The following is a 25,510-nucleotide window of genomic DNA, read 5'->3' as shown; positions in this document are numbered from 1 at the left end:
TTAATATATGTAGTTAAAAAATGATACATTATTTAAACTCTGGGATTTTGTTTCCAACCTCCGAAAATAAAACCCCCGCACTTTAAATAGTATATCAGTTTTTAACTACATATGTCAACTCAGATTTATATCAATTACCTTACTGTCATGTCATATCATCAAAATTTAACATTTTTTTCTTCAAAAATTAATATGAGGGACTAAACACATCATCAGAACTTAACAATTTTTTCTTCAAAAATTATCGGGAGGAACTACTCAGAACAACATAAGTGAAATTAAAACACTAATTTGTAACATTTTTTTTACATATTAAGGAGTTTTTAAAAAAGACAAAAAAATGTTATTTTTTAGTTTAATGTTAAATTTGAGGAATTTAATTACAAAATTATTTTTAGTTTAAAAGTCAGCTAAAATTGTTTATTAATTTTGAACAAAAGAGAGCAACTACACCCTAAAAAAATACGATTTCAATTAAATTCAAAAATAAATAAATACAGTTTAATTAACAGTAAAAAATATATATATAGAGTAAACAACAAGGCAAGGGGTTTGAGGAGGTTTTAAGCCCATAGTGGAAAAAGAATCTCAGAAACACAGCCACAGTACGCCGAACTCCATGCCAATGTCTCCGCCGCAGAATCAACCCGAACACCACCAATCCGATGCCGAACCTTCAGATCCTTCTCTCAATCAACCAGCTTCAGACTCTTCCGAACCGGAACTCGCCGGAGGGGAACAAGAGGAGGAAGAAGGAGAGTGTGGATTCTGCCTATTCATGAAAGGAGGTGGTTGCAAAGATACCTTCGTCGATTGGGAAAATTGCGTGAAAGAAGCCGAAGATAAAAACGAAGACCTTGTTGAAAAGTGCTCTCAGGTAACCGCAAATTTGAAGCAGTGTATGGATTCTCATTCCGATTACTATGAACCTATTCTTAGGGCTGAGAAGCACGCGGAAGAGCAAGTTGCTATTCAATTGGAGAAAGAAAAGCAGGATTCGGAAGCTAGTAACAATCAACAGGAAGCCCCTTCTCAATCAAATCAAAAGTGATTATTTTCAATTTCAATTTCTCTTTTTTATTTTATTTTAATTTATCAATTCATTGTTGTTATACTGCTTGTGTTATTACTGTGCTGTAGCATCGCCTTGTTTCAATAGGTAAAACTTAAACCAGTTTAAAAATTGAGACTTTGTATGAAAATTGAGGGTTCTCAATTTTTGTAATAATAAATGGAATTAATAATAGGTAATCTATCTCAATTTTCAATAAATGTTTGTTTTTTTTAATTTGTTTTTTATATGGTTGTTATATATCTGTGTTATTGACTTGATGAATGCATATGGTTCTTAATTGTTTAGAAATTAGAATGTCTAATAAGGAAAATAGATGTGACTTTCTTTTGCATTGAAGTGTATAACCAAATTGAACCTTGATGATATATGTGTTTGACTTTATATTGATTTTCCATTTAATAATGTGCTAACAGGGGGTTTATTTTGAGTGTTATTGGTTTCTTCCGTTGGTGGGGACTGTTTTCGGTAATTTGTGGTAGTGAAATCCATAGTAATTATGATTAATGGATATGTGAATGCATTGTGGGTTGAAGTGTATGATTAAATGTAATTTTGATGATTTGTGCTTTTATTTCTCTTTGGTTTCATGTTTAGTGTTTGTGACTTCTTCTGTCTGTGTCAACTAATTCAGTAGTTAGTGATCAGGGTCGTCTTTGAGGATGTGCAAGGCGGCCTACAGCACAGGGTCTCCCATTTTCTTGTCGAATAAGATATGGTAAAAAAGGCCTACATACACATATTCCATGATTATTTTACGGTTATAGGGCTTCTTAAAAGTATTTCACCACTCAATTGAAGGTAACTTTAACTTCTTACACAGGGCCTCTCAAAAGTTTGAGACGACTCTGTTAGTGATTCAATGGTAACCATATTTTGATTGTTCTCTTGATAATTAGCAGTCAGGGATTCTTTAGTGTTAGTAGAAATTCTAACTAATGGTAGTATAGTACGAAGCGTCTTGATTCCACTAACTACATAACTTTACTCTTCTACTTGGAATTCATTCTCATCCTATACTAGAAGTCCAGTACCCAAGCAACTCATTAGACGGGTTTCTTAAACCTATAGCTATTTAGTTTGATCCATCCATTCAGGTGATAGTAAATATGGAGTTACTCAAAAAGTTAGTGGTAAAGTGTGGTGAGACATACTGGGTCTGCTTGTTGACTATTCTTTTATTCAAAGTTTATTTAAGTTAATTGTTGAACTGCAGCGACCATGAGTTGGAGTTGAAGGCTACGCCGACGCCCCCAAAGCAAGATGCAAAGGAGCAATCAAATTCAGAAGCAGAAAAGCGTTCTCCTGACCAACCAGCTTCGGAGGCTCCAAAAGCAGAAGACAAAGAGAAAGAGGAGGAGGAGGAGGAAGGTGAGTGCGGATTCTGCGTGTTCATGAAAGGAGGAGGTTGCAGAGACACCTTTGTTGATTGGGAGAATTGTGTGATGGAGGCGGAGGAGAACAAAGAGGACATCGTTGAAAAGTGCTCTCAGGTCACCTCCCTTTTGAAGCAGTGTATGGATTCCCATTCCGATTATTACGCACCCATCCTTGTGGCTGAGAAGCAAATTGAAGAACAAGCTGTCATCGAATTGGAGAAAGAAAAACTAGATTCGGCAACCAGTAACAATGAACAGGAAGCCCCCTCTCATTCTAACCAAAAGTGATAATTAATTTCCATGCTTATTTTTTTTTTCTTCACCATTGTTATACTAGCATTACCTTTCTACAGCATCCCCATATTCCAATAGATAACATATCTATTTAAAATTTGTTACTGGCAAGACTTTTTCTATGACAGAAAGAGGATCTGGCTAGTCCCCATTTTGTCACAATAAGTGAAATTTTGGATATTTTCTGACTTACATTTGCAACTTCATATCTACTTTTTATAAATTTTTATATATACTCGTTATGGATCGGTGACTCTGTAGTTGATGATTAATGCCCTTGCTAGTAGATGAGCCTATTTGCCATTGCACAAGAGTGGTAATTCATCATGCAAATGGTACTTAATTGTTGAGAATTAAGAATCACTAATGAGGAAAAGGGATATATGTGAATCTCTTTTGGGTTGAAGCGTATGATCTAATGGAACCTTGGTGATCTCTTTGTTTTTATTTTGATTTTTTCCTTTTAACGTGCTAAGTGCTAAATTGGGTTTATGTTGAATGCTATTGTTTTCTTCTGTTGGTGCGGACTGTTCTGGTAATTAGTGATTCAATGGAACCTTGGGATCTCTTAGACTTTATTTTGATTTTTTTTCCTTTAATGTGCTAACAGGGGTTTACCTTGAGTGTTATTGTTTTCTTCTGTTGGTGGTGACTGTTTTAGCAATTAGTGATTCAATAGTAAGTTAGTAAGTTGGTAACTGCATTTTGATATGCATTTTGGTTGCATATGAAAAAAATAGTTTGGCTTTCATGAAATAATCCTAATACAATCACTTGGCCAACATAGGATTAGTATGAATGATTTTGAGGATGAATGCATGACATTGTGAGAAGTGCATGAACTAAAAAGTTTTGAAGTTTTGGATAATTGAATTATAGTATTTTCTTTTGTAGTGTCATTTTGTCATTCTTCTGTTTCTCTTTTGCTAGTATGTATTTGTCAGTTTGAGGCATTGACATGGTTAGAAGTGGATTAAATAGTAAGTCATGACATGGATGAATCATTAAGCTGGAAGTTGTCGCATCACTTAAATGCACCTTTTTTCTTTTAACTTTTCAACTCATTAGCAAGCAGACATTTTTTTTTGGCTTATGAAGCATGAAGGAATAAAGTATTGATTTTTTTTTTCTAAATTGAAAAAGTAACCCAACAGTAACTCTATTCTAGCTAGCGCTGAACGAGCAAGTTGAACAAATTATTACATGCAGTAAACAATATTACTAACTAATATGAATGACTAAGATTCAAGATAACATTGTTTAAGATTTTGTTTGGGAGATTATAAGGATGGTTTTGAAATATTTTTTTTCTTAAATAATATAGAAAAATTCTATAATAATTTTTGAAAGATTAATTTTGTATTGGATGATAAAAGAGTATTTATTATTAATTTATTTTTAATTTTTGAGATTCTATATTAACATAGATTATATTCTAACAATGTCTAATTTTCTTCAAAACTCTCTAAACCTCTCTTTCAATGTAATTTTTTAATTCCTCAACGTAGGTGAATTTTTGTTTTTGAATAAAAATAAAATTTCAAAATCCTTTCCATCTAAATTCTTATATTCTATAAGATTCAATCTTTTTCTTTTATAATTCTTCTCTCCTTTTAGCTCTAATTTCTTGAACAAACCCAATTTAAATTGTAGTAGCAATCATCAATCAATATATTAAACAAAGGGAATTGTTAATTCAACCTTAAAGGATCGAAAAATACCATATGAAAAATTCGAAATTACTCATTTGATTCCTGAAATGCATCTTTGGTTGCGCAAAGCTAAAAAAAGTAGGTTTGATCGGTTGAAGTTTGTTTTTAGGTGGATGACAAGTATTCATAAGGCAAGTTATACGACAGAAATGATGAGGGTGAAACTTTGTTGTGACGCACGTGTTGAGGAGGGTGTTAACGGAAGAGATGATGTGGTTTTGTGGCGCTTTTTAGGAGGAGGGAGGTTTGTGATTGTTGAAGGATTGTTGAGTGGATGGAAGAGATAGACGAGTCTGAAAGCCGACAGTTAAACATTGTGAGTGCAACTTTTCATTAGATGTATTTTGTATGATGTCAAAATTAGGATACTTTAGCGTTTATGTACATTGTACGATATCAACTGAGTCTAGGTGTGCATTTTAGCATTAGGATGCATGACAACATGTTTGGAAATGATTTAGAAAATATTCATGCATCAAGAAAAGGTTTGTGAATCAAAAACTCGTTTTTATGTGAAAAACAACCTATATTTATAGGTCGACCTATAGAAGAAAATTTCTTCTACAGGTCAACACATTCATTTTATAAGTCGACTCATCTGTTGCAGTTTTAAAGCATGTAGGCTCTATTAGATGTGTCGCCTCTACAGATCGACACATAACCTATGCAGGCTGACACATTGCTTCTACAGGTCGGCACTTTCATCGTATGTGTCGACACATGACTTGCATAGGTCGACACATAAATTAAAAATCTTAAAAATTTACATTGTTTTCTATTCCTTTTGCTTCATACTTGTTACATGCATCATTTTCTAGCAAGGTTTCTAGAGAGTAAAATCTATACGAAACCAGGATTTCAAAGCATTCTCATCATCTTCAACCTCATTATATGCATACACACAATCAAACTACACATAATCATTTTTTAATTGGGTACCATCTAGAATTAGAGTTGATAACTTCCAATTTAGGTTGATTGTACTGAAAATAAGAAAGACGATTTTGATCCGAGATACTTCTGCTTGCTTTTGTGCGCCATAAAATTTTCAAAACTATTGTTATCAAATTTTTTAACTTGTGATCTATTGTTGTTGTCGGTAGAGAGAGTGATGATAAGAGAAAGTTGTGGCTGGTCCATTTCAAGTTTCAATTGCTCATAATTTATACTAGTTATTAGGGTTTTAATTTTATTTTAATTCCAACTCTACCTTTGGGCCTTGCTAAGTGATCAATTGAGTCTCAAAATAATATCACCTAAATTTTTATCAATAACAAATAAACAACTTAACTAATTATTTTTATTTATATTATTAAAAATTATTTAATTGATTAAAAAACTAATGAAAAAGAAACAAAATGAGTAAAATGCAAATACACGAACATGCGAAAAAAACAAATGAATGCACTAAAATAATCTACGCGCAATCTAGTTCAATAAAACAGAGAGTCGCATATCAACTATTGAAGTTAAAAATACCCAGATGAAAATGCTCAAACTGATCAAAATGCGAACACACGAATGCGTAAAAATAAAATGAGAATGTCAAACTAAACTACGCGTAATGTAGTTCAGTAAAATAGATAGTTGCATACCCAAACCCGAAAACATTATTCTTGATTTTACGCACGGTTAAGAAATCAATTTAACCAGTCTATCTGCAAAACTGAAATTTTTTTATGGACAAAACAAAATAAAACTGGTTGTCTGGATATTTAAAATGTCTGGACAAAATTGGGGTATTGCAGTTGTCGAGTATCAAGAGGTTGATTGATGGGGCCTTAGATTTTCTGTGTCTTGAGTTATATGGACGCCTACTCGAAATACAACCAAATAAGGATGAACGCTAGCGATGCTCTAAAAGATGTGTTAGTAAGCAATCATAACAAATACTATCGCGAGGTGACGCCATTCAGTTTGAAGAATTCCAGAGTGATCTGTTAGAGACTGATGGATAGTGTTTTCTCTAAGAAAATATGTTGAAACCTTAAAGTCTATATCGATGACACAGTGGTCAAGAATCTGGTGAATGGAAGCACGTCGATAACCTAATAAATACTTTGGAATCTATGAGAAGTTATAATATGCACTTGAACCCTAATAAGTGCTCTTTTGGGGTACATGTCGAAAAGCTCTTGGGTTCGTGTTAACAAGGAGGCGAATTAAAACGATTTCCCTTGATTTGTCTAACCTTTTAATGATGATTGAGAATCATACTTGATTGTCCAAATCTCAGATCATAATATCTTTAATCAATCATAAATATTTTCTCTGTCATATCTCAATCAAATATTACCTTGTGTTAGACTTGGGTCGGCATAGCCTACCTGACCCATTAGTTATTTTAGCTCGGTCTTGCTCTTCTGAATAGACTATTAGTCAGAGCAAGCTCCATTGAGTCCAAACTGAATCGAGTTCATTCAAGATGGTTGAAAGCTTCGACTCATTCATCTATGACTTACACAAATTGCTCTATAAATCTTCAATAAAATTTGTGAATTTCTTTGACTTTGAAGGGTGTGTTTCCTAATCTAAATTTTAATTTATAAAAAGTAAAATAAATGTTACTTTTGTTATAATAATTATTTTGAAAAAAAAAATAGTATACAAATAACATGATACATATAGTGGATAAATAAAATTTTGATTGAGAATTTGAAGAATCAACAATAATAGAAAGAGTCTTATCCACAACACAAAAATAAGATCGAAGGCTTACTATGTAACACAACACAAAAGAAAAGAGTATTATCACAAAACAAAACCAAGAACTAGAAACCAGAAAATGGCTACTATCTTTTCCGGAGGTTCAGTTTCTCCCTTTCTTTTTCACACCAACAAGGGTACATCTTTTACACCCAAAGCTCCAATTCTTCATCTCAAGAGATCTTTCTCTGCAAAATCAGTAGCCTCTGTAGGAACCGAACCATCACTGTCTCCAGCAGTTCAAACCTTCTGGAAGTGGCTACAGGAAGAAGGTGTCATCACTGCAAAGACCCCAGTGAAAGCTAGTGTGGTCACAGAAGGTTTAGGATTGGTTGCACTTAAGGACATTTCTAGGAATGATGTTATTTTGCAGGTACCAAAAAGGCTGTGGATAAATCCAGATGCAGTTGCAGCTTCAGAGATTGGGAGAGTGTGCAGTGAGTTGAAGCCATGGTTGTCTGTTATACTCTTTCTTATAAGAGAGAGGTCAAGGGAAGATTCTGTTTGGAAGCACTATTTTGGTATTCTGCCACAGGAAACTGATTCTACTATATATTGGTGGGGTTCTTTTTCTTTTCTTTGGTTTGGTTTATTACTAATATGAGCTTAATGTGAATTTGGATTCTTTTCATATGGTTGATTCAGTTGGTAATTGGTTATTCCAGTGCAGGTCAGAGGAAGAGCTTCAAGAGCTTCAAGGTTTGTTAGTCCTGCAATTTTCCGGAACAGTACAGTTCTTTTATAGATTCAGATAAGATAAGTATTATGAAACTGAAATTTGAATGAATGTATTTGAGTAGGTTCTCAACTTTTGAAAACAACAGTGTCTGTGAAAGAATATGTGAAGAATGAATGTTTGAAACTAGAACAAGAAATCATTCTCCCTAATAAGCGGCTTTTTCCGGATCCTGTGACGCTGGATGACTTCTTTTGGGCATTTGGAATTCTCAGATCAAGGGCGTTTTCTCGCCTTCGCAATGAAAATCTGGTTGTGGTTCCAATGGCAGACTTGGTAAGAACCTTTTCATTTTCTCTTCTTCTGTCAATATCCTTCAACAGAAAAGAAAAATGACATTTGAAAATTGGATTTCGGGAACAGATTAACCACAGTGCAGGAGTTACTACAGAGGATCATGCTTATGAAGTTAAAGGAGCAGCTGGCCTTTTCTCTTGGGATTACCTATTTTCCTTAAAGAGCCCCCTTTCCGTCAAGGCCGGAGAACAGGTGAGCTTTCTTTTATGGTCGCGTTGATAACCGAGCAGTTGGTATCATAATGACAATGGAAGCAACTTTTACTGCAGGTATATATACAATATGATTTGAACAAAAGCAATGCAGAGTTGGCTCTAGACTACGGTTTCATTGAACCAAATGAAAATCGACATGCATACACTCTGACGCTGGAGATATCTGAGTCGGACCCTTTTTTTGATGACAAACTAGACGTTGCTGAGTCCAATGGTTTTGCTCAGACAGCGTACTTTGACATCTTCTATAATCGCACTCTTCCACCTGGATTGCTTCCATATCTGAGACTTGTAGCGCTAGGGGGTACCGACGCTTTCTTATTGGAATCACTGTTCAGAGACACCATATGGGGTCATCTTGAGTTGTCTGTCAGCCGTGACAATGAGGAGCTACTATGCAAAGCCGTTCGAGAAGCCTGCAAATCTGCCCTTGCTGGTTATCATACAACCATTGAACAGGTATGACAAATACAATTTAAGTAACCTCGTTACATTTTACAAAAGTACATGGTGTTTAAATTGTGAAAACTTTGAAGCTGATCTGATTGATATCAACTGATCAACAAATAACTGAACAAAATGTATAAATGGCAGGATCGCGAGTTGAAAGAAGGAAATCTAGATTCAAGGCTTGCAATAGCAGTTGGAATAAGAGAAGGGGAAAAGATGGTCCTGCAGCAAATTGACGGGATCTTCGAGCAGAAAGAATTGGAGTTGGACCAGTTAGAGTATTATCAAGAAAGGAGGCTCAAGGATCTTGGACTTTGCGGAGAAAATGGCGATATCCTTGGAGACCTAGGAAAATTCTTCTAATCTTGCAGGAAAATTCTTCTAATCTTGCAGGAAGCATTTCAACCTGTTAAAGATACACTGTTGTTTACAAATGGAGTCTTCTGAGACGTACGATGCCATGATTTTGCAATCAATCTTAAGAGGATCGTGATCAATTTTGACTCTGGAGTCTGGACCAATCCATTACATGCTTGAAGTTTGTAAAGAGGAAAATGTAATGTGTGAAATATAAATTACACTTCTGTACTGGTGATTATTTATAAAGCAGTTGACCATTATTATTACAGAGAAAATGAACTTTTAGAGTTCATGCTTCAAATGCAAGATTGTTACATAAACTGTTACTATTATACAACTATACTGAATTTGGTGGAGGAGGAAATCAGGGTAAAATCGAAGATACATCTTTACAAGCCTCTTTATAAAACATGTTTCCTTTTTCTTTTCTATTTTTCTTTTTCTCCATGGTTTTCTACAAAGTTGCGTATACGTAAATCTCTTAAAACTTTTGCCAGTGGAAAGGAGCCATTTTCAGATAACTCTGTCATACTTATGGTTGGGCTAAGAGTGCATATTTTCTATATTCAACAACTTTTACTCATCTTACTTGACGAGAGTTCCGAGGACCTAGCAAATCATCACACTTTGTTTCCTCACATAGGCATTCGTGAGGGTTGGCATAGAAATAATCCTCTTCCTTTGGCTTGTCAGCGATAACTCTACGATAACTTGGCTGTCCCATTCTCTTTTCGTGAGCCTGTCGCACAGCATCTGTAAACTCATTCCAAGGAAGGGTTCTATTTTGATGCATATCAATCAACTGTACAAGCTTTTTCCGGTCCAGTAAGACGGATTTTTTAAAACCACTATACCTGCAGGAAGACGAATTAGAAAAAATTTCTTGGTTGCTTTTCTAAAACCAGAATACATTTCACATGAGATGAAATTGCAACTAGCACGTGGAAATAGATACCTGCGGTGACCTTCCACAAGTTTTGCCATGTTCCCGTCATAGGTAGGAATGAAGGTGTCACTGGCTACTGAAACCATAAAGTCCAATGCTGCCATTTGCGATGAATGATTTTGGAACTGCTGCAACTCATTAACAGCTAGCAATGCCTCTTTTCTAACCTAAAGTAAAGTAAAACGGATTCGTATAAAACAAGCATTAACCATAACGGATGAGAAAATGCATAATGTAGATCAGGTCCAACCATTTTGAGAGCCACAATTTACAACAAGTGCTGGAAAAATATAACGGTTAAGAATATGAAATTATTTTTTCGTATTTTGATGGACCTGCCATGTAATATTTGTGGTACATATTGTAAATGGACAATTTTGCATAAGCTGATATGCAAAAACTAGAATCATTCAGAGGCAGTTTATAATATCGAATATCAAAAAATATATTTAAAAAGAAGAGGGGATAGGGAACTCACAATATTTGGAAATGCAGCTCTCATCGGTGCAAGTCTGCGTTCACCGCCATAAATCTCACCGGCTGCAATGTAGATCTGTGTCTCCCGGTCAAAACCTAAGGCTTGCATAACTAAAGCGGTCTCCTCTGGTGTCAAAGGACATAGACCCTGTGATCTCTTTTCTTCGGACACTATTTCCTTCTCTCTCCATGAAGGGAATGCATATCTGAATTGTGCAAGCAAAATCAAAATTTTACGTGAGATTGACCACAAGATTCTTTCTCTTTTATGAAGTGAATGTATTTAATGTGTAATAATCGTCAAAATATATCAAATTCGAAGAATCATAAAACACCACAAACTACACAAGAAAGACCTATCTCTCATAACAACTTATATATAAATAAATGCATAGCGAAACAGGAAACATAAAACACCTCATCCGCTTGAGATCCTCGGCCTCTTCATTAGTGCAACCAAGAGTACAACCTGAGAAAGCCAGCATGTCCATCTCATATCTCAGATGCAATGCCACAAAAGGTCCCCTCTCGTGAAGTATCTGAATCAATTTTTGCCCCAGATTCTCAATTTGAGGAGTGAATTTAAGTGCCTGGTAATTAACACGACACCTAAGTTTCTGTAGATCAATTGGGAGACCATTATTTGCTAGACGTGCATCTGTTTTATTGAAGTGTACCACCTTGTGCTTGGCAAAAAGCGGCAGAATCTGCAGTTGTAATCAACAATCAATAAGCAAACTCTCTCTATATATACTACTTTTTTTTTATTACTAGATACCAAACTCGGTTCTCCGGGGTTTACAACACTCACAGATATTCTGCAGACCTACAATTATGAAAATTTGCAAGAATAAATTGGCATATCATTATTGATACAAATATTCTGCAGACCTGCTCCAAGTAATACTTTTCATTTGACCAGCTAACAGGAGGCATCGCCATGGTGGAGAATCCACCTTTCCTACTAAACTTTTTGGGAACTCTTTTCACTATTCGAACTTCATCTTGTAAAGAATCAATGAAATGCTTTACATCAAATATTTTCTCAAAGCCACTGCAAAAAGAAAAGTACAAATTTTAAAACGACGTGACAGACAAATTCGAGAATACTCTTTTTTTTTTTCTTTTTCAAAACAAAGGATATATATATACCTATGGTCTGCCCAAAAGGATTTCTTATCAAGCTCTGGAACAACCAATGTGAGGTTCAAAAGCCGAGCAACTGTCACCATGTCACAAATCTGAAACGCCAAATCTGCTAACTAAACATTGAAGCTTATCATATAATAGGAATAAAGAAATGGAAGAACAGAAGGTACAAACCGCTGCACGCATTTGATTCAAACCCCCATTGCACGACACTCTTAGAAAACCATTACTAGTATAATTTCCTGCAAGGTTTCAGTTGACAATGCTTTAATATTAAACTCGAAATCACATCCATAAACATTCCATCAAACAACAAACATTGCTAATACAGAAACACGCTTGAGATAGATAATTCAGCAGAGCGAAGAAAAAAAAACTAACTTGCAGGAGGTGATTCGGTAAGTCTAACATCGTCTTGAATAGGAGTATGCGTTGTGTGATATATATGACTTGTTAAGCCAGTAAAGAAATGGGAATTCCATAGTTCACTCACTGTAACAAGCTGAACCAAACATGTCCACAGAACAATGCTTGAACAAACTCGAATGAACCAAAACCGAAAACGGCTCCTTGGAATCACAGGAGCATGAAGCTTATCATACATCACTTGAAAACCCTCTGATCTAACCTCCATTTCCTTGTCACACACTTCATCACCACAACCATCACACACTTCCCAGCAGTTCCACCGCAACAATCAACAATCTGCTACCACAAAAAATCATCATTCATAAGAAATGCATTGCAAAATTATTAACAATGAAATTGAAAATATATACCTTAGACAGGAACACTGCAAGTTAGTGAATCTCACTGTTTTACGGTTTTTTGAAGAAACTGAAACCGACCCAGAATTGAATTTGACGCGAGTAATTGAGGGTGAGGCTCAAAATAAGATCTTTATACCTCCAAATTGCATCCACAGAATTTGAAGCTCTTCAAGAAACAGAGAAAAAAATTACCAGATTTTTTTTTTTCAGAAAGATTTAATTTTGGAAAGAAATGAATTGAAGAACAGGGTAAAGATCCAAGGAGAATAGGGAGAAATGATCAAATCGAAGCAAATAAACAAATATTGTTAATGCATTTTCCTTTTTTTTTTTTTTAATTATTAGTTTTGACGATTTCAATGTAAAGTGTTGATTTTTATTTTATTTTATTGTGTGCATGAATTCAAAGATGTGGGTAGATGAATTCAGAGATCCAAGTTAACTAGAAAGAAAATGTTTTTTTTTCATCCTCAAAGTCTTTCGAAATATTCAAACCTTTCAAGAAAAGAGATTTGGAAATGGAAGACATAAATAGTTTTTTTTGAAAAAAATATAAATTAGAATTATTAGTTGTTAGTTATTATATTTTTGTTAGTAGGTAGAGTTAAATTAAAAAATCTCATGATTTCTCTATATCACTACAAATCATATACTACTTCCTACTATACTAAATATAATCAAACTACCTTATCCCATAATTGATGCTTTTAATAATTAGTTATAACTACTTTATTTTTTTGGAATGGGAACAACAATTTATCAATTTTGCTTTAGAAGATGCTACTAATAAACAAGGATTTCAGGTATACTTAGAGTAACCAAAAGCCAAATTATACTTATTGAGAAAGTAAGATGTCATTTGCAAACATTAAATAGGTGGTTGCTCTAAAAAAAACTAACAAACTTTTAGGATGTGAGATATCCCTCCTCTAAGACTCATTGTTGAAAAGAAGGAAATGTCCCTCCTCTAAGGCTCATTGAAAAGAAGGAAATGTCCCTCCTCTAAGGCTCATTGTTGAAAAGAAGGAAATAATGTCTTCTATTATTTCAAGTAATAGGTATAGGATTTGGATTTTGGTGCGCCTATCTCTAGAATAGTTAGATTTAGAGAAGTGAAGCTAATATCTCTAAGATCTTGCACACAATATGATACTTATACATTCTAACAGGAGTATTTGCTTAAAAACATTAAAATCAAATACGATTAGATTTATGGATGACAAATAGAAAATTACTGTGTAGAAATGCATAAGGTGAATAGATAAATAAATACTAGCTGATAACATAGATTTATATTTAAACAATCTTTAGATTGAAAGTTCGAAATTGAATCATGAAATATATTTATTATATGATTCCTAAAAGGGTGAAATAATCGAAACTAACATCAAGTTATTTTTAATTCGCATATATGCATCATTTCTCATGATCAATATTTTTATGGGTTTTTAGTGTAAAATGGATGCATCATTTCTCATGATCAATATTTTATTGGTTTCAACTTATTTACATGAGGTGATAATGGAGGTTTTATATAGGTGTCTTGGATCATATTAGTTTTGGTCCACTATAGTTTGAGATGCAATGGTAGGTTATTAAGTCATTTTAAAATTATACAATATGAATATCATATATAAAATATTATAAAATTATACATATATTTTAATTAATTTAATTTTGTTTAATAAATTTAAACAATCAATATCAATAGGTTAATTTTTTTTATAGTAAAATAACAAACTCAATAAAATTGTTCAATATCAATCAATAATTAAAATTTATAAATATTTTGTTATTCTCTTTCAAGACTACAAAACCTATAAACTTCTTCTTCTTTTCTTTCAAAAATTAATAAAATTCTTCCTTTCTAATCAATTAATATTAAATTAATTTATGTATTTAATATAAACGAAAAAATTCAATTGATTAATTATATAAAATTAGAACATCAATACTTACTTGTTGAAGACATGATTTGGAAGTAAGGGTTGTCTTGTCTTACTTGTCATTTTGAATCGAAATCCTGAAAAGATGAGTGATTTGATCTTCTTCTCTATCTCACACTCCCGTTCACAACTCTCAATGATGCAAGTTGTGGAGACGTCAATTTTGATTTTAAAATTTTTTGTGATTACAGAAGGGATCTAGCCACATAATATATAACCATACTCCCTATCATTATAGGTCAAGGGTTAAGACTCACATTTTTGCTCACACCAATCAGGTTTCAAATACTCGAGCTTTAATTAAAAGGATCACTTGACCAATAAAGGAGCCTACTTATGCACCTCATCAGAATCGTGATTAACCAGTTTTCACAAACTAAAATAACAATTTATTGCAACCCACAAAATATCAAATGAATCTAGCATTCTTTCATTTGGTCAAAATCAATTGTGTGTTTTTAATTTTTTTTTTAAAATTATATTTAAAAACGACTCTCGGATTAATGACTAATTTCTTAAAATATGGTCGCATTTTAAGAAAATGCATGATTCCATATGTAGTATCTGAATATGATTTCGTCCAACAAAAGTCAAGTAATACCAAATCACGACAATTATTATATTCTTCATTGACATATAACCTTCAAAGGTTACAAATACTAGGACTCTGTCAACTAGTCATCAATGTGGAGTGTGGCAATAGAATAACATGCCAATGTGATCCAACAACCAAAATGTTATTTTCTCTCAGTCCCTAACAATTTCTCTCAAATGCCTTAAAGTCAAAGAAATTTGCATTATTTTACAAACCATAATGTCTCAACTCCAATATGGCGTCGACCATCGGCACAGTGGTCCTGACAACGCCGAGTTCAAAATCATACATCAGATTCAATATGGCATTGACCACCGGTATAGTGGTCCCGAATATGCCGAGCTCAAAATTATAACCATACCTCAAACTTCAAACTAATGTAGATCACAGACGCGGATTGGAGTTAGGTACTTAATATTTTTCTTTGTTTTCATTCGTTTTCAATCAAACTTTAAATAACACATTACCAATTAAGAGTACTAGAGAATTTAGTTTTTTTCTTTCTTTTTTTTAAGAAAACATTTTAACTTCTTTATTTTCATATTTTGATTAACTATGTTCTATACTATCCGAATTCCAAATTTAAAATGTTAATTACAAGAGCAAACCACATTTAATCGTTTGTATTAACAAAGAAAAATATAAAATTTCTACCTAACAAAAGATTTCAAGCTCAAGGGACTTAACACAACAGATAAGCAATTATAAATGTTGGCTTGAAAATATTAGAGTTTTTATCAAACAATTGTGTCAATCTTTAAACTAAACAGACCAATAAATCATTTAAAAAATCGCAAATTCTAAAAAATAAACAATTGCATGGATACTCTCTATAAGAAAGAATATATAAAAAGTGACATTTTGGCTAAAACATTACTTGCTGATGTAGGGTTGATAGTGACTTGTTAAAGGTCCGGAGCAAATAATATAAAAGCACATAGAGACAAAGAAATTGATTAATTTGGTTGGTCATGGTAGAACATGTATTTTCCATTTGTATGTGTTTGATTCTATTTGACAATATTTTTTGGCAATTTATTAAAATAGTTACTTAAAATTATAAAAATTAGAGACAAGGTTTGAACACGTGACCCCAACCTTGTTGCAAAATCTTCCTTCTGCTGCATCTGAAAAGTAATATATACTAATTTTTCAACATAACGTATATATAATCATATTACTATTTAATTTACAAAGTCCATCACTCAAAATTTTGAGACCCCGTTTTTTTTAGGCCTTGGACTTTGGGCTTGGTTTCCCTGGCCCAATGTTGGCCTTATGTTGAGGCATCTAGAAGTTAAGTATACATTAGTTGGATATATTTCTTCTTTTCATCTATCAATCTTCATTTAAAATTTATGTACCAAATATGCTCTTTTTCTTTTATCTAGTGTACTACTTCTTTTGCTCTTGTGGTACCATTGGTAAATAAATAATGTTGCTAAACTGAAAAAATTTAGAAAGCAAAACAGTTCATTAATTTCTACCATCAGTGCAAATAGTCAAAAGGAAAAAAAAACAAAAGGGAAAATTAAATCACTTAAATATGGCGGTTGCCTCACAGATAGCGTTTCTTTAAAGTCCTTAGCTTGACCATTTGATCATCTAATCATGTGCTTCGCTCAAACTTATATTAGTGTATCTAATTGATTTTAATTCTTTATTAATCTTGATCCTATGCATGCAATTGGTTGGATTTCTCCCCTTTAAATCGATTATGTTCCATCCACGTGCTTGTTAACTAGTAAATTTTGACTAGAGCAAAAGAAGGAGCAAGAGCGAGAGTTTCGACAAGAAAGATGGGCCAAAGGACATAGGCCAGGTCGAAATGATGTCGACGGGGAATGAGGCAGTCGAAGTCGAAGCCAAACAAGTAAAAACGAGATAATCAGTTGAGCAGAACATGGGAAAGTTGCAAAAGACGTGGGGCTGCAGGTTTAGACGCGTGGCATATTGTAGATGGCCAGCGGTAATAAAGCAGTTATTTCTCATTAAAATTTAAGGAGATTTAATTTATAGTTTTGATGGGGGCATTTGTAACATTATAGAGGGAAAACACTAAAAGTATCAAGCGTTTAGAGAAAAGAGTCAATTCCTACAAAAAGGTATGTTTGCGTCCATATTTACCTTCAAGCAATTTAAATTACCAAGTCATTTTATCTGCTTTTCCATTTACGGTTTATCTTGTCTTTTGTTCATTAATTCTAATTTCACGTTTTACAAGCATTTTCTTAATCCAGACATTTAAACAAAACATCCCATAAACTTAACATTTAGCTTATGATTTTGTAGCCGATTTTGCAAGTAAACCTCGATAGGAGGCTAGAGATTGTTCGCGTGAAAACTACGTGCGAACAAATTGGCACACTCGGCAGGACCCGTTGTGTTAAGTATATACAATTACGTAGCGGTAAAATGGTAACACCGCGTCTAAATCCAAATGAAGAACCGTCTTTGAGAGGAAGTACAGTTGTGTCGCAAATAACTGATGTTGGTTCTGGCATTGTGCCTGCGGTTTCGACTGTACATAGTGGACCAATATTAACACCACGTCAGCCTGAGACTCCAAGGCCGACGATGATGGGAACTTCGAGGCAATATATGCCCAGTTTCACAGTGCCCATGTGTCATACGGTGAACTGGACTTTATCGGATTTGTAATCGCAATGTCGCGGTTAGCAAGAGTCGCCACCGACTTTTCTTTTATCCCATAAGGAAAGGTGGAAAAGAACAGGAAAGACCTTAATTTTAAATTCTTAGGTTCGGGAGGTACTTTATACAAAGGGAAGGTATTAGCACCCTTTGTATCCATAGTTATCCATGGGCTCTTAATTGCTCAATCATTTATGTTTTCCTTGTTTGAAAAAAAAGTGGTTGAGAAATGTATGAAAAATGTTTTGAAAACGAGAATTTAACTTTGTAATGATTCTTGCATGAATGTATACAAAGTGGTTATCTCGTATAGTTTTTTTGAAAGTAGTTTAGAAAAATATAACCCGGCAATAATCCTAGTACGGATGTATGCTAAGTGGTGATTTTCTAAAAAAGGATGTTTGAAAGGTGTGAGGTGTGAAAAGCATTTTTTTGTTATGAATGAGCAATTAAGGTTATACCTGTCCGAGGTCTTTCCGGGCGTTTCCTATCCTTATGAGGGTAAAACTGTCCTTACTATTGAGAAGTAAGTAGTTTCATCCTTGGGATGTAAAAGGGTCATCGTAGGGTCATTGATAGGTCATTGAAGGCAACAGTTGTAAGGATACCTTAGCATTCGAAGGGACGATCATCATTTAACCGTAGGCTACACCGAAGGGTCATCGCGGGACAAAATTGTACTTTCGAAGGCAACACCCGAGGGACCATGATTTATTTTATGATGATTTAATCGAAGGGCCATTGCTAAGTGTATCCCCACATTCGCGGGACATGACCGTTATACCGTAATACCGTAAGGCAGCAAAGAGAGGTCCAAGATCACTTATTTAAAGGTCATATTTTAAAGTCAATTAAGTAATTAAGTCCATACTAAAATCAATGCATTAAAATTAATACATTAAAATTAAGACGTTAAAATGAACACATTAAAATTAATTAGGCCACTTAGGGCGAGTCTCCACAAGGGTATCCCACAAATAAAGTGGAAGACCTAAACAGCAATCTTTTCCTGGGACATATGAACCTTTGCAAAATTCAGCAAACGGGTTAGAATACCAAATCAGGGTGCAATCGAGAGTTGCACCAAAGTAATAGGTAAACAAAGCATGGTTATGATAAAACAGGTCAGATGGGCAAAGATCAAAATAGGACGAAGAACAGCGGCATCCATTACAACAATTCAAAGTATCCAGGCATACTTAAGTTACATGCAAAGCCTCAAATATATTTATGAATCTCAATTATGATATCACATGTGAATTAGGAACATAAAGCGATAATAGTAACGCAAACCTGTTTGCAATTGAGTCGCAACCTTGAATTGGCCGATCGGATAGAACTGAGCGGAGGTGACCTTGCTGCCGCCGTAAGATTAGCTTCGGTAAAAAGGCACACAATAGTTTCCGTTGTAGAAACTATTGTGCGAAAAGAATTAACTAAATACCAAAAGGGAATCCGGAATTGCAAAAGAAATAGTGTAGCACTTGTAAAACACAATGCCTAAGCTGCTGGAAAAGAAGAAAAAATGCAAAGGCGAAAACGGCAAAGGAAAAAGAATCTCCGAAAAAGCCCCCCTTTTAGGTTTTCAAGGCGGCTATTTATATTGTTGTCATTAGGTCATGCCTGCTGCCAAAAAAAGTCTTCAACACGTACGTGGATATAGGGCCCAACGGATCTTCAAGTCTCCGAAGCGTTGCCTGCGCCCACAAAGTAGGGGAATGGTGTGACGTTCGTCACACCATGTGTGACGCCCGTCACAGGGGTAGGCGTGACGCTCGTCACAGCCTCTGTGACGCTCGTCACAGATGCCACACCCGTGTTCTTGTACTTTGGGTTGGGCTTTGCTGTTTGGTTCGTTTTCTTTTCTTTTTGCACCCCTTTTCCTCCGCTTCCAAATAAACCACTTTCATATTATCACTAGGTGAGCGTGTAGCGAGTAGGCCATTTTGGGTCATTCGCGAGCTGGGCCTTTGTTCCTTTAAGTGTCATAAAAATGAGTCGGAGCGCCCTGAAATGTCTTGAAATATTAATGGGCAAATTTTGGGGTATGACAGCTGCCCCTGTTCAATATTCTTGAACCGAGAGAGTAGAATGGTATGTGCACCATTCGTGGTCTGGAGGTGGAAGATTATTGAACACTAGAATGCCCCGAAAATTTGCGCTCGTCAATTGGTCTTGATGGAAAAGATGCCATCCAGGAAGTTTGATGATTGGAGCTTCAGGCTGTGTCGTACGTTAGACGATATCTGAAGACATGGATGTCATACCGGGTCATACGCTAGATCGTATAGTGAATCATCCATCGTGCTGTTGACTTTGCTGGGGAGTCAGAGTATGCTATATACTGCTGGGGATAAGGGATCAGAATGGGTCATACACTGGACCGTATCTGAATACCAGAGTGAGCTGTTCGTTAGGCAGATGACTTTGATGGGGATGAAAGATCAGAACGGATCGTACGCTAGATCGGTTCTGAGTTGCAGAATGAGCCGTCCGTTAGGCTGAATCTGCTTGAAGAGGGAGTAGTCGTATACCAGACTACCATTCAGGAATGTACCTGTCCGAAGGTAGCACCTGAGCAAGGGAATAGCCGTATACCAGACTACCATTCAGGAATGTACCTGTCCGAAGGTAGCACCTGAGCAAGGGAGTAGCCGTATACCAGACTACCATTCAGGAATGTACCTGTCCGAAGGTAGCACCTGAGTAAGGGAGTAGCCGTATACCAGACTACCATTCAGGAATGTACCTGTCCGAAGGTAGCACCTGAGTAAGGGAGTAGCCGTATACCAGACTACCATTCAGGAATGTACCTGTCCGAAGGTAGCACCTGGGAAGATGAAGGTCTAACTTGGTCGTGCATTAGACTGTAATTGAGTTGAAGAAGGTCAGAATGGATCGTACGCTAGATCGTATCTGAGTCGAAGGAGTCATATGTTGAGCTGCATCAGAATGAACCGTATGTTAGGCTGTATCTGTATACGTTGTACTTGCAATAAATGTCTGGGATGGGCTTAAAGATGCCATCGCTAGGAGGATATCGAAGTGTTGTCAGAATGAATGTTCCCATGAATTGCATCTGGAATATGTATCTGAATCTTGTCTGTGATTGATAAAGGCGTCTGCCTGAATGAGCCTTTTACTTTGACTATATCAGGAGGATAATTAATCTGCAAAGAAAGGTTAGCGCTATGCTATGTCATGATGCATGAGATATTTTATGCTTTCGAAAATAAATGCGAATGTTGTATGCATGCGTATGTGGTGAAACGATGTAATGAATGAGTTATGCGTATGAGAAGTTCTGCTTGGGGACTCTACTGGGGAAAATAAATCCCCATCTACTGATTGGAGATATTCGTGTTGAGGACCCTCTCTCGGCTGGGGGTTCTGATCGATGGTAGAGATATTCAACAGAGCCTGGCTGGGGATGGATGAGATGATCAATCTGTCTGATGATGCCGACCTCCGTTGGGGAATAACTGGCGTTGTCGGGGAATCGAATTAGTAACAGCCTCCTTGGAAAGCATGGTTAGACCTTCTCCTCGATCCTGAAGTCGTGTAGTAATTGCTATTGCTATTTTAGGCATGCATTTTTATAAACATTGGTCATATCCGAGTGCATAAGTCAATTCAAGTTAAATCAATGGACATTTACGCAACCAAAACAGAAAAGTAAAAAACAAAAGCATCTTTTTGGAAATGAAATTGTATTGATGTTGAAAGAGGGCCTATAAACAGGCAATTTATGTACAAGGAGACATAAATCCTAGTAAGAGGAAATTGTCAAGAAAAAGAGAAAGCTATGCAGAAAAAGTCCTATCGATTCTAATTCCACCACTGTCATTATGTCTTCAAGCATCTCATCTCCTGCCGTCGGATAGAAGTGATTGGCTCGTTCAGTCCCTGGAACTTGGTTGAAGGTGGCAGAGAATGGGACATAGTCATACGCTTTGATCCTTAATTTTTGCCTGGACCGCCTTTTCAGGTTTTCAGTCCACCAGGATACCCTTTTTTGCCCAAGCCACCTTTTCAGGTTTTCGACTTGCCGGGTGTACATTTTTTTTATATATCCCTAATTTTTGCCCGAACCCTTTTGGTTCGCCGGGATGCCCTTGCTTTTGCCTAGATACGTCGATCTAGCGGGTCTCTTTTATGCGTAGTATTTTTTAACTATGTCCGCGTTCACGGGATGTGGGAAGTCTTCACCATCCATTGTAGCGAGTATCATGGCTCCACCCGAGAATACCTTCTTAACTACAAATGGCCCTTCGTATGTGGGGGTCCATTTGCCTCTGGGGTCAGTTTGTGGTAGGATGATGCGTTTGATTACCAAGTCGCCAATTTGATACACTTGTCTCTTGACCTTTTTGTTGAATGCCCTGGTCATGCGCTTCTGATATATCTGCCCGTGACAAACAGCCGCAAGTCTCTTCTCATCAATCAAGTTTATTTGATCGAGTCGAGTCTGAATCCATTCATCTTCGTCTAAGCCCGCCTCTTTCATGATTCTCAGAGAGGGAATCTGGACTTCCACCGGTAAAACAGCTTCCGCTCCGTAGACTAAAGAGAAGGGAGTTGCCCCTGTCGAAGTGCGTACTGAAGTGCGATAACCATGGAGAGCAAATGGTAACATCTCATGCCAGTCTTTGTACGTTACTGTCATCTTTTGTATGATCCTCTTGATGTTCTTATTAGCAGCCTCCACGGCGCCATTCATCTTTGGTCGGTACGGAGAGGAGTTATGGTGTTTAATTTTGAACTGCGTGCAGAGTTCAGTAATCATCTTGTTGTTCAAATTAGTACCATTGTCAGTGATAATCCTTTCAGGGATGCCATACCGACAAATAAGGCTATTCTTGACGAACCGTGCCACCACATTCTTGGTGACAGAAGCGAATGAGGCTGCCTCCACCCACTTCGTAAAGTAATCAATAGCGACGAGAATGAAGCGATGTCCATTAGAAGTCGTGGGTTTAATCTCTCCAATCATATCGATGCCCCACATTGCGAAGGGCCAAGGAGCTGTTAACACGTTCAATGGAGCAGGGGGCATATGTACTTTGTCCGCATAGACCTGGCACTTGTGACAGGTTCTGGAGTGATGGTGGCAATCAGCTTCCATGGTAGACCAATAATACCCTGATCTCAGGATCTTCTTGGCCATTGTATGTCCACTAGAATGAGTCCCAAAAATACCATCATGCATGTCTTCCATAATCCTTTCTGCTTCCTTTCTATCCACACAGCGAAGCAGAGTCGAATCATGATTACGTTTGTATAACACTCCATTACTCAGAAAGAATTTAGCGGAGAACTTCCTCAGGAATCTTCTGTCATTGATGGATGCCCCTTCAGGGTATTCCTGAGCTTCTAAATATCTTTTTACGTCGTGGAACCAAGGTTTCTCCTGTACCTCCTCAGTGTTAAGTTCATAACAGTGTGCTGGTTCATCCAATCGTTCAATAGTGATCCTAGGAGCTTCACCGTCCCATCTGACTCTGAACATAGATGACATGGTAGCCAGTGCGTCTGCCAACTGATTCTCTTCTCGTGGAATGTGTTCGAATGTAATCTCCTCGAAGTATGGGATTAATGTCATTACCTGCTCTCGATAAGGGATGAGATTTGGATGTTTAGTATCCCATTCCCCTTTGATCTGACTGATTACCAAGGCCGAATCTCCGTACACACTCAAAAACTTGATTCGCCAATCTATAGCAGCTTTGAGTCCAAAAATACACGCTTCATACTCAGCCATATTGTTGGTACAATGAAAATATAGTCTAGCAGTGAGAGGCGTATGGTAACCTTCAGGAGAAATGAGTACAACCCCAACACCATGGCCCAATGCATTAGAAGATCCATCAAAAACCATAGTCCATCGGGATCCCCATTCGGGTCCTTCATCTGGTTTAGGTTTTTCATTATCAGCAACAACCATGACATCCTCATCCGGGAACTCAAAATTCATAGATTGGTAATCATCCACCGCTTGATGAGCCAAATGATCAGCCAACACGCTTCCTTTGATTGCTTTCTGGGTAGTGTACTGGATATCATACTCTGTTAAGATCATCTGCCATCTCTCTATTCTTCCGGAGAGGGCAGGCTTCTCGAACATGTATTTGATGGGATCCATCCTAGAAATCAACAAAGTGGTATGATTCAACATATACTGTCTTAGTCGGCGAGCAGCCCAGGCCAAAGCACAGCAAGTTCTCTCGAGCAGTGAGTATCTTGTTTCACAGTCGGTAAACTTTTTGCTCAGGTAGTATATGGCATGCTCTTTTCGACCAGACTCGTCATGTTGCCCCAATACGCACCCCATTGAATTTTCTAACACGGTCAAATACATGATTAGAGGTCTTCCTTCAACTGGTGGTATCAGAATCGGAGGTTCCTGGAGGTAGTTCTTGATTTTGTCAAAAGCTTCTTGGCATTCGTCATTCCATATCATTTCTTGGTTTTTCCTCAGCAATTTGAAGATGGGTTTGCAGGTAGCGGTCAAGTGGGAGATAAATCGAGCAATGTAGTTCAAGCGTCCCAAGAAACCTCTGACTTCTTTCTCCGTACGGGGGACTGGCATTTCCTGAATAGCTCTCACTTTAGCTGGGTCCACCTCAATTCCTTTACCACTGACAATAAAGCCCAAGAGTTTACCGGATCTTACTCCAAAGGTGCATTTGTTCGGATTCAATCTCAACTTGTACTTCTTCAACCTCTCGAACAGTTTGTATAAATGATCGAGATGTTCTTCTTCAGTATGAGATCTAGCTATCATGTCATCCACATATACTTCTATCTCATGATGAATCATGTCATGGAACAAAACCACCATAGCACGCTGGTATGTTGCCCCGGCGTTCTTTAGACCGAACGACATTACTTTGTAACAGAAAGTGCCCCATTGCGTCACAAACGTGGTTTTCTCCATGTCCTCAGGTGCCATCTTAATCTGATTGTAACCTGAGAAACCATCCATGAATGAGAATAATTTGTGTTGAGCGGTGTTATCTACCAGAACATCAATGTGTGGGAGTGGAAAGTCATCTTTGGGACTCGCTTTATTCAAATCTCTGTAATCCACGCACATTCGCACCTTACCATCTTTCTTTGGCACTGGCACCACATTAGCAACCCATTGAGGATAAGAAGTAACAGCTAAGAAACCGGCATTGAATTGTTTCATAACCTCGGCTTTGATTTTCTCAGACATTTCAGGACGCATGCGGCGAACCTTTTGCTTGACAGGACGGCAGTCTTCCCTCGTAGGCAGCCGATGCACCACTATATCAGTATCCAACCCGGGCATGTCTTCGTAAGACCAAGCGAAAACCTCTACATAGTCATGTAACATCCGAATCAATCTTTCCTTGACACTGCTTTCCAATCCTCCTCCTATTTTGACTTCTCTTCTGTCTACCTCAGTACCCAGATTTACAATTTCGAGGGACTCTTCATGCGGCTGTATAGTCCTTTCCTCTTGCAATAACAATCTGGCAAGCTCTCCAGGGACTTCACAATCTTCCTCACTTCCATTTTCGGCTTGGTAGATTGGATTTTCAAAGTCGTAATGAACAGTAGCGGAATGATTATCAATAGGATCCAGAGTGAGTACGGATCTGCAATTCGTTACGTGAGTGTGTGTAAGAAAGCATAGCTTGTTTGAAAGACGACAGGAAAAATAAAGAGCGCAACATTTGAATGCGAAAATGTCCATTGATTTATTGAATATGAAAATATGCTTATGA

General features: G+C 36.6%; 3 protein-coding genes across 3 annotated transcripts; 2 read left to right on the top strand and 1 right to left on the bottom strand.

Annotated features, from left to right (window-relative positions):
• The first annotated feature begins 538 nt into the window (after positions 1–538).
• Positions 539–2,937, top strand: LOC127105314 (uncharacterized). The gene is made up of 2 exons (XM_051042491.1): positions 539–1,047; positions 2,289–2,937. The coding sequence occupies exons 1-2, from the start codon at positions 620–622 to the stop codon at positions 2,737–2,739; spliced, it is 879 nt and encodes a 292-aa protein (XP_050898448.1). The 5' UTR covers positions 539–619; the 3' UTR covers positions 2,740–2,937.
• A 4,188-nt stretch (positions 2,938–7,125) lies between these two features.
• LOC127108354 (ribulose-1,5 bisphosphate carboxylase/oxygenase large subunit N-methyltransferase, chloroplastic) lies at positions 7,126–9,488 on the top strand. The gene is made up of 6 exons (NM_001427120.1): positions 7,126–7,721; positions 7,834–7,862; positions 7,964–8,175; positions 8,263–8,388; positions 8,466–8,870; positions 9,006–9,488. The coding sequence occupies exons 1-6, from the start codon at positions 7,243–7,245 to the stop codon at positions 9,222–9,224; spliced, it is 1,470 nt and encodes a 489-aa protein (NP_001414049.1). The 5' UTR covers positions 7,126–7,242; the 3' UTR covers positions 9,225–9,488.
• LOC127108353 (rhamnogalacturonan I rhamnosyltransferase 1-like) lies at positions 9,209–13,058 on the bottom strand. Its single transcript, NM_001427119.1, has 9 exons — positions 12,573–13,058; positions 12,175–12,498; positions 11,968–12,035; positions 11,797–11,885; positions 11,536–11,698; positions 11,062–11,351; positions 10,646–10,850; positions 10,177–10,334; positions 9,209–10,075 (listed from the first exon to the last, which is right to left on the bottom strand). Exons 2-9 carry the CDS (start codon positions 12,425–12,427, stop codon positions 9,802–9,804), a joined length of 1,500 nt encoding a protein of 499 aa, NP_001414048.1. The 5' UTR covers positions 12,428–12,498; positions 12,573–13,058; the 3' UTR covers positions 9,209–9,801.
• Positions 13,059–25,510: the final 12,452 nt, after the last annotated feature.

This window comes from Lathyrus oleraceus, chromosome 7 (assembly GCF_024323335.1).
Source record: "Lathyrus oleraceus cultivar Zhongwan6 chromosome 7, CAAS_Psat_ZW6_1.0, whole genome shotgun sequence".
Lineage (NCBI taxonomy): Eukaryota > Viridiplantae > Streptophyta > Magnoliopsida > Fabales > Fabaceae > Lathyrus > Lathyrus oleraceus.
The sequence above is the reverse complement of the archived record's forward strand: the minus strand, read 5'-3'. Positions and strand labels throughout refer to the sequence as shown.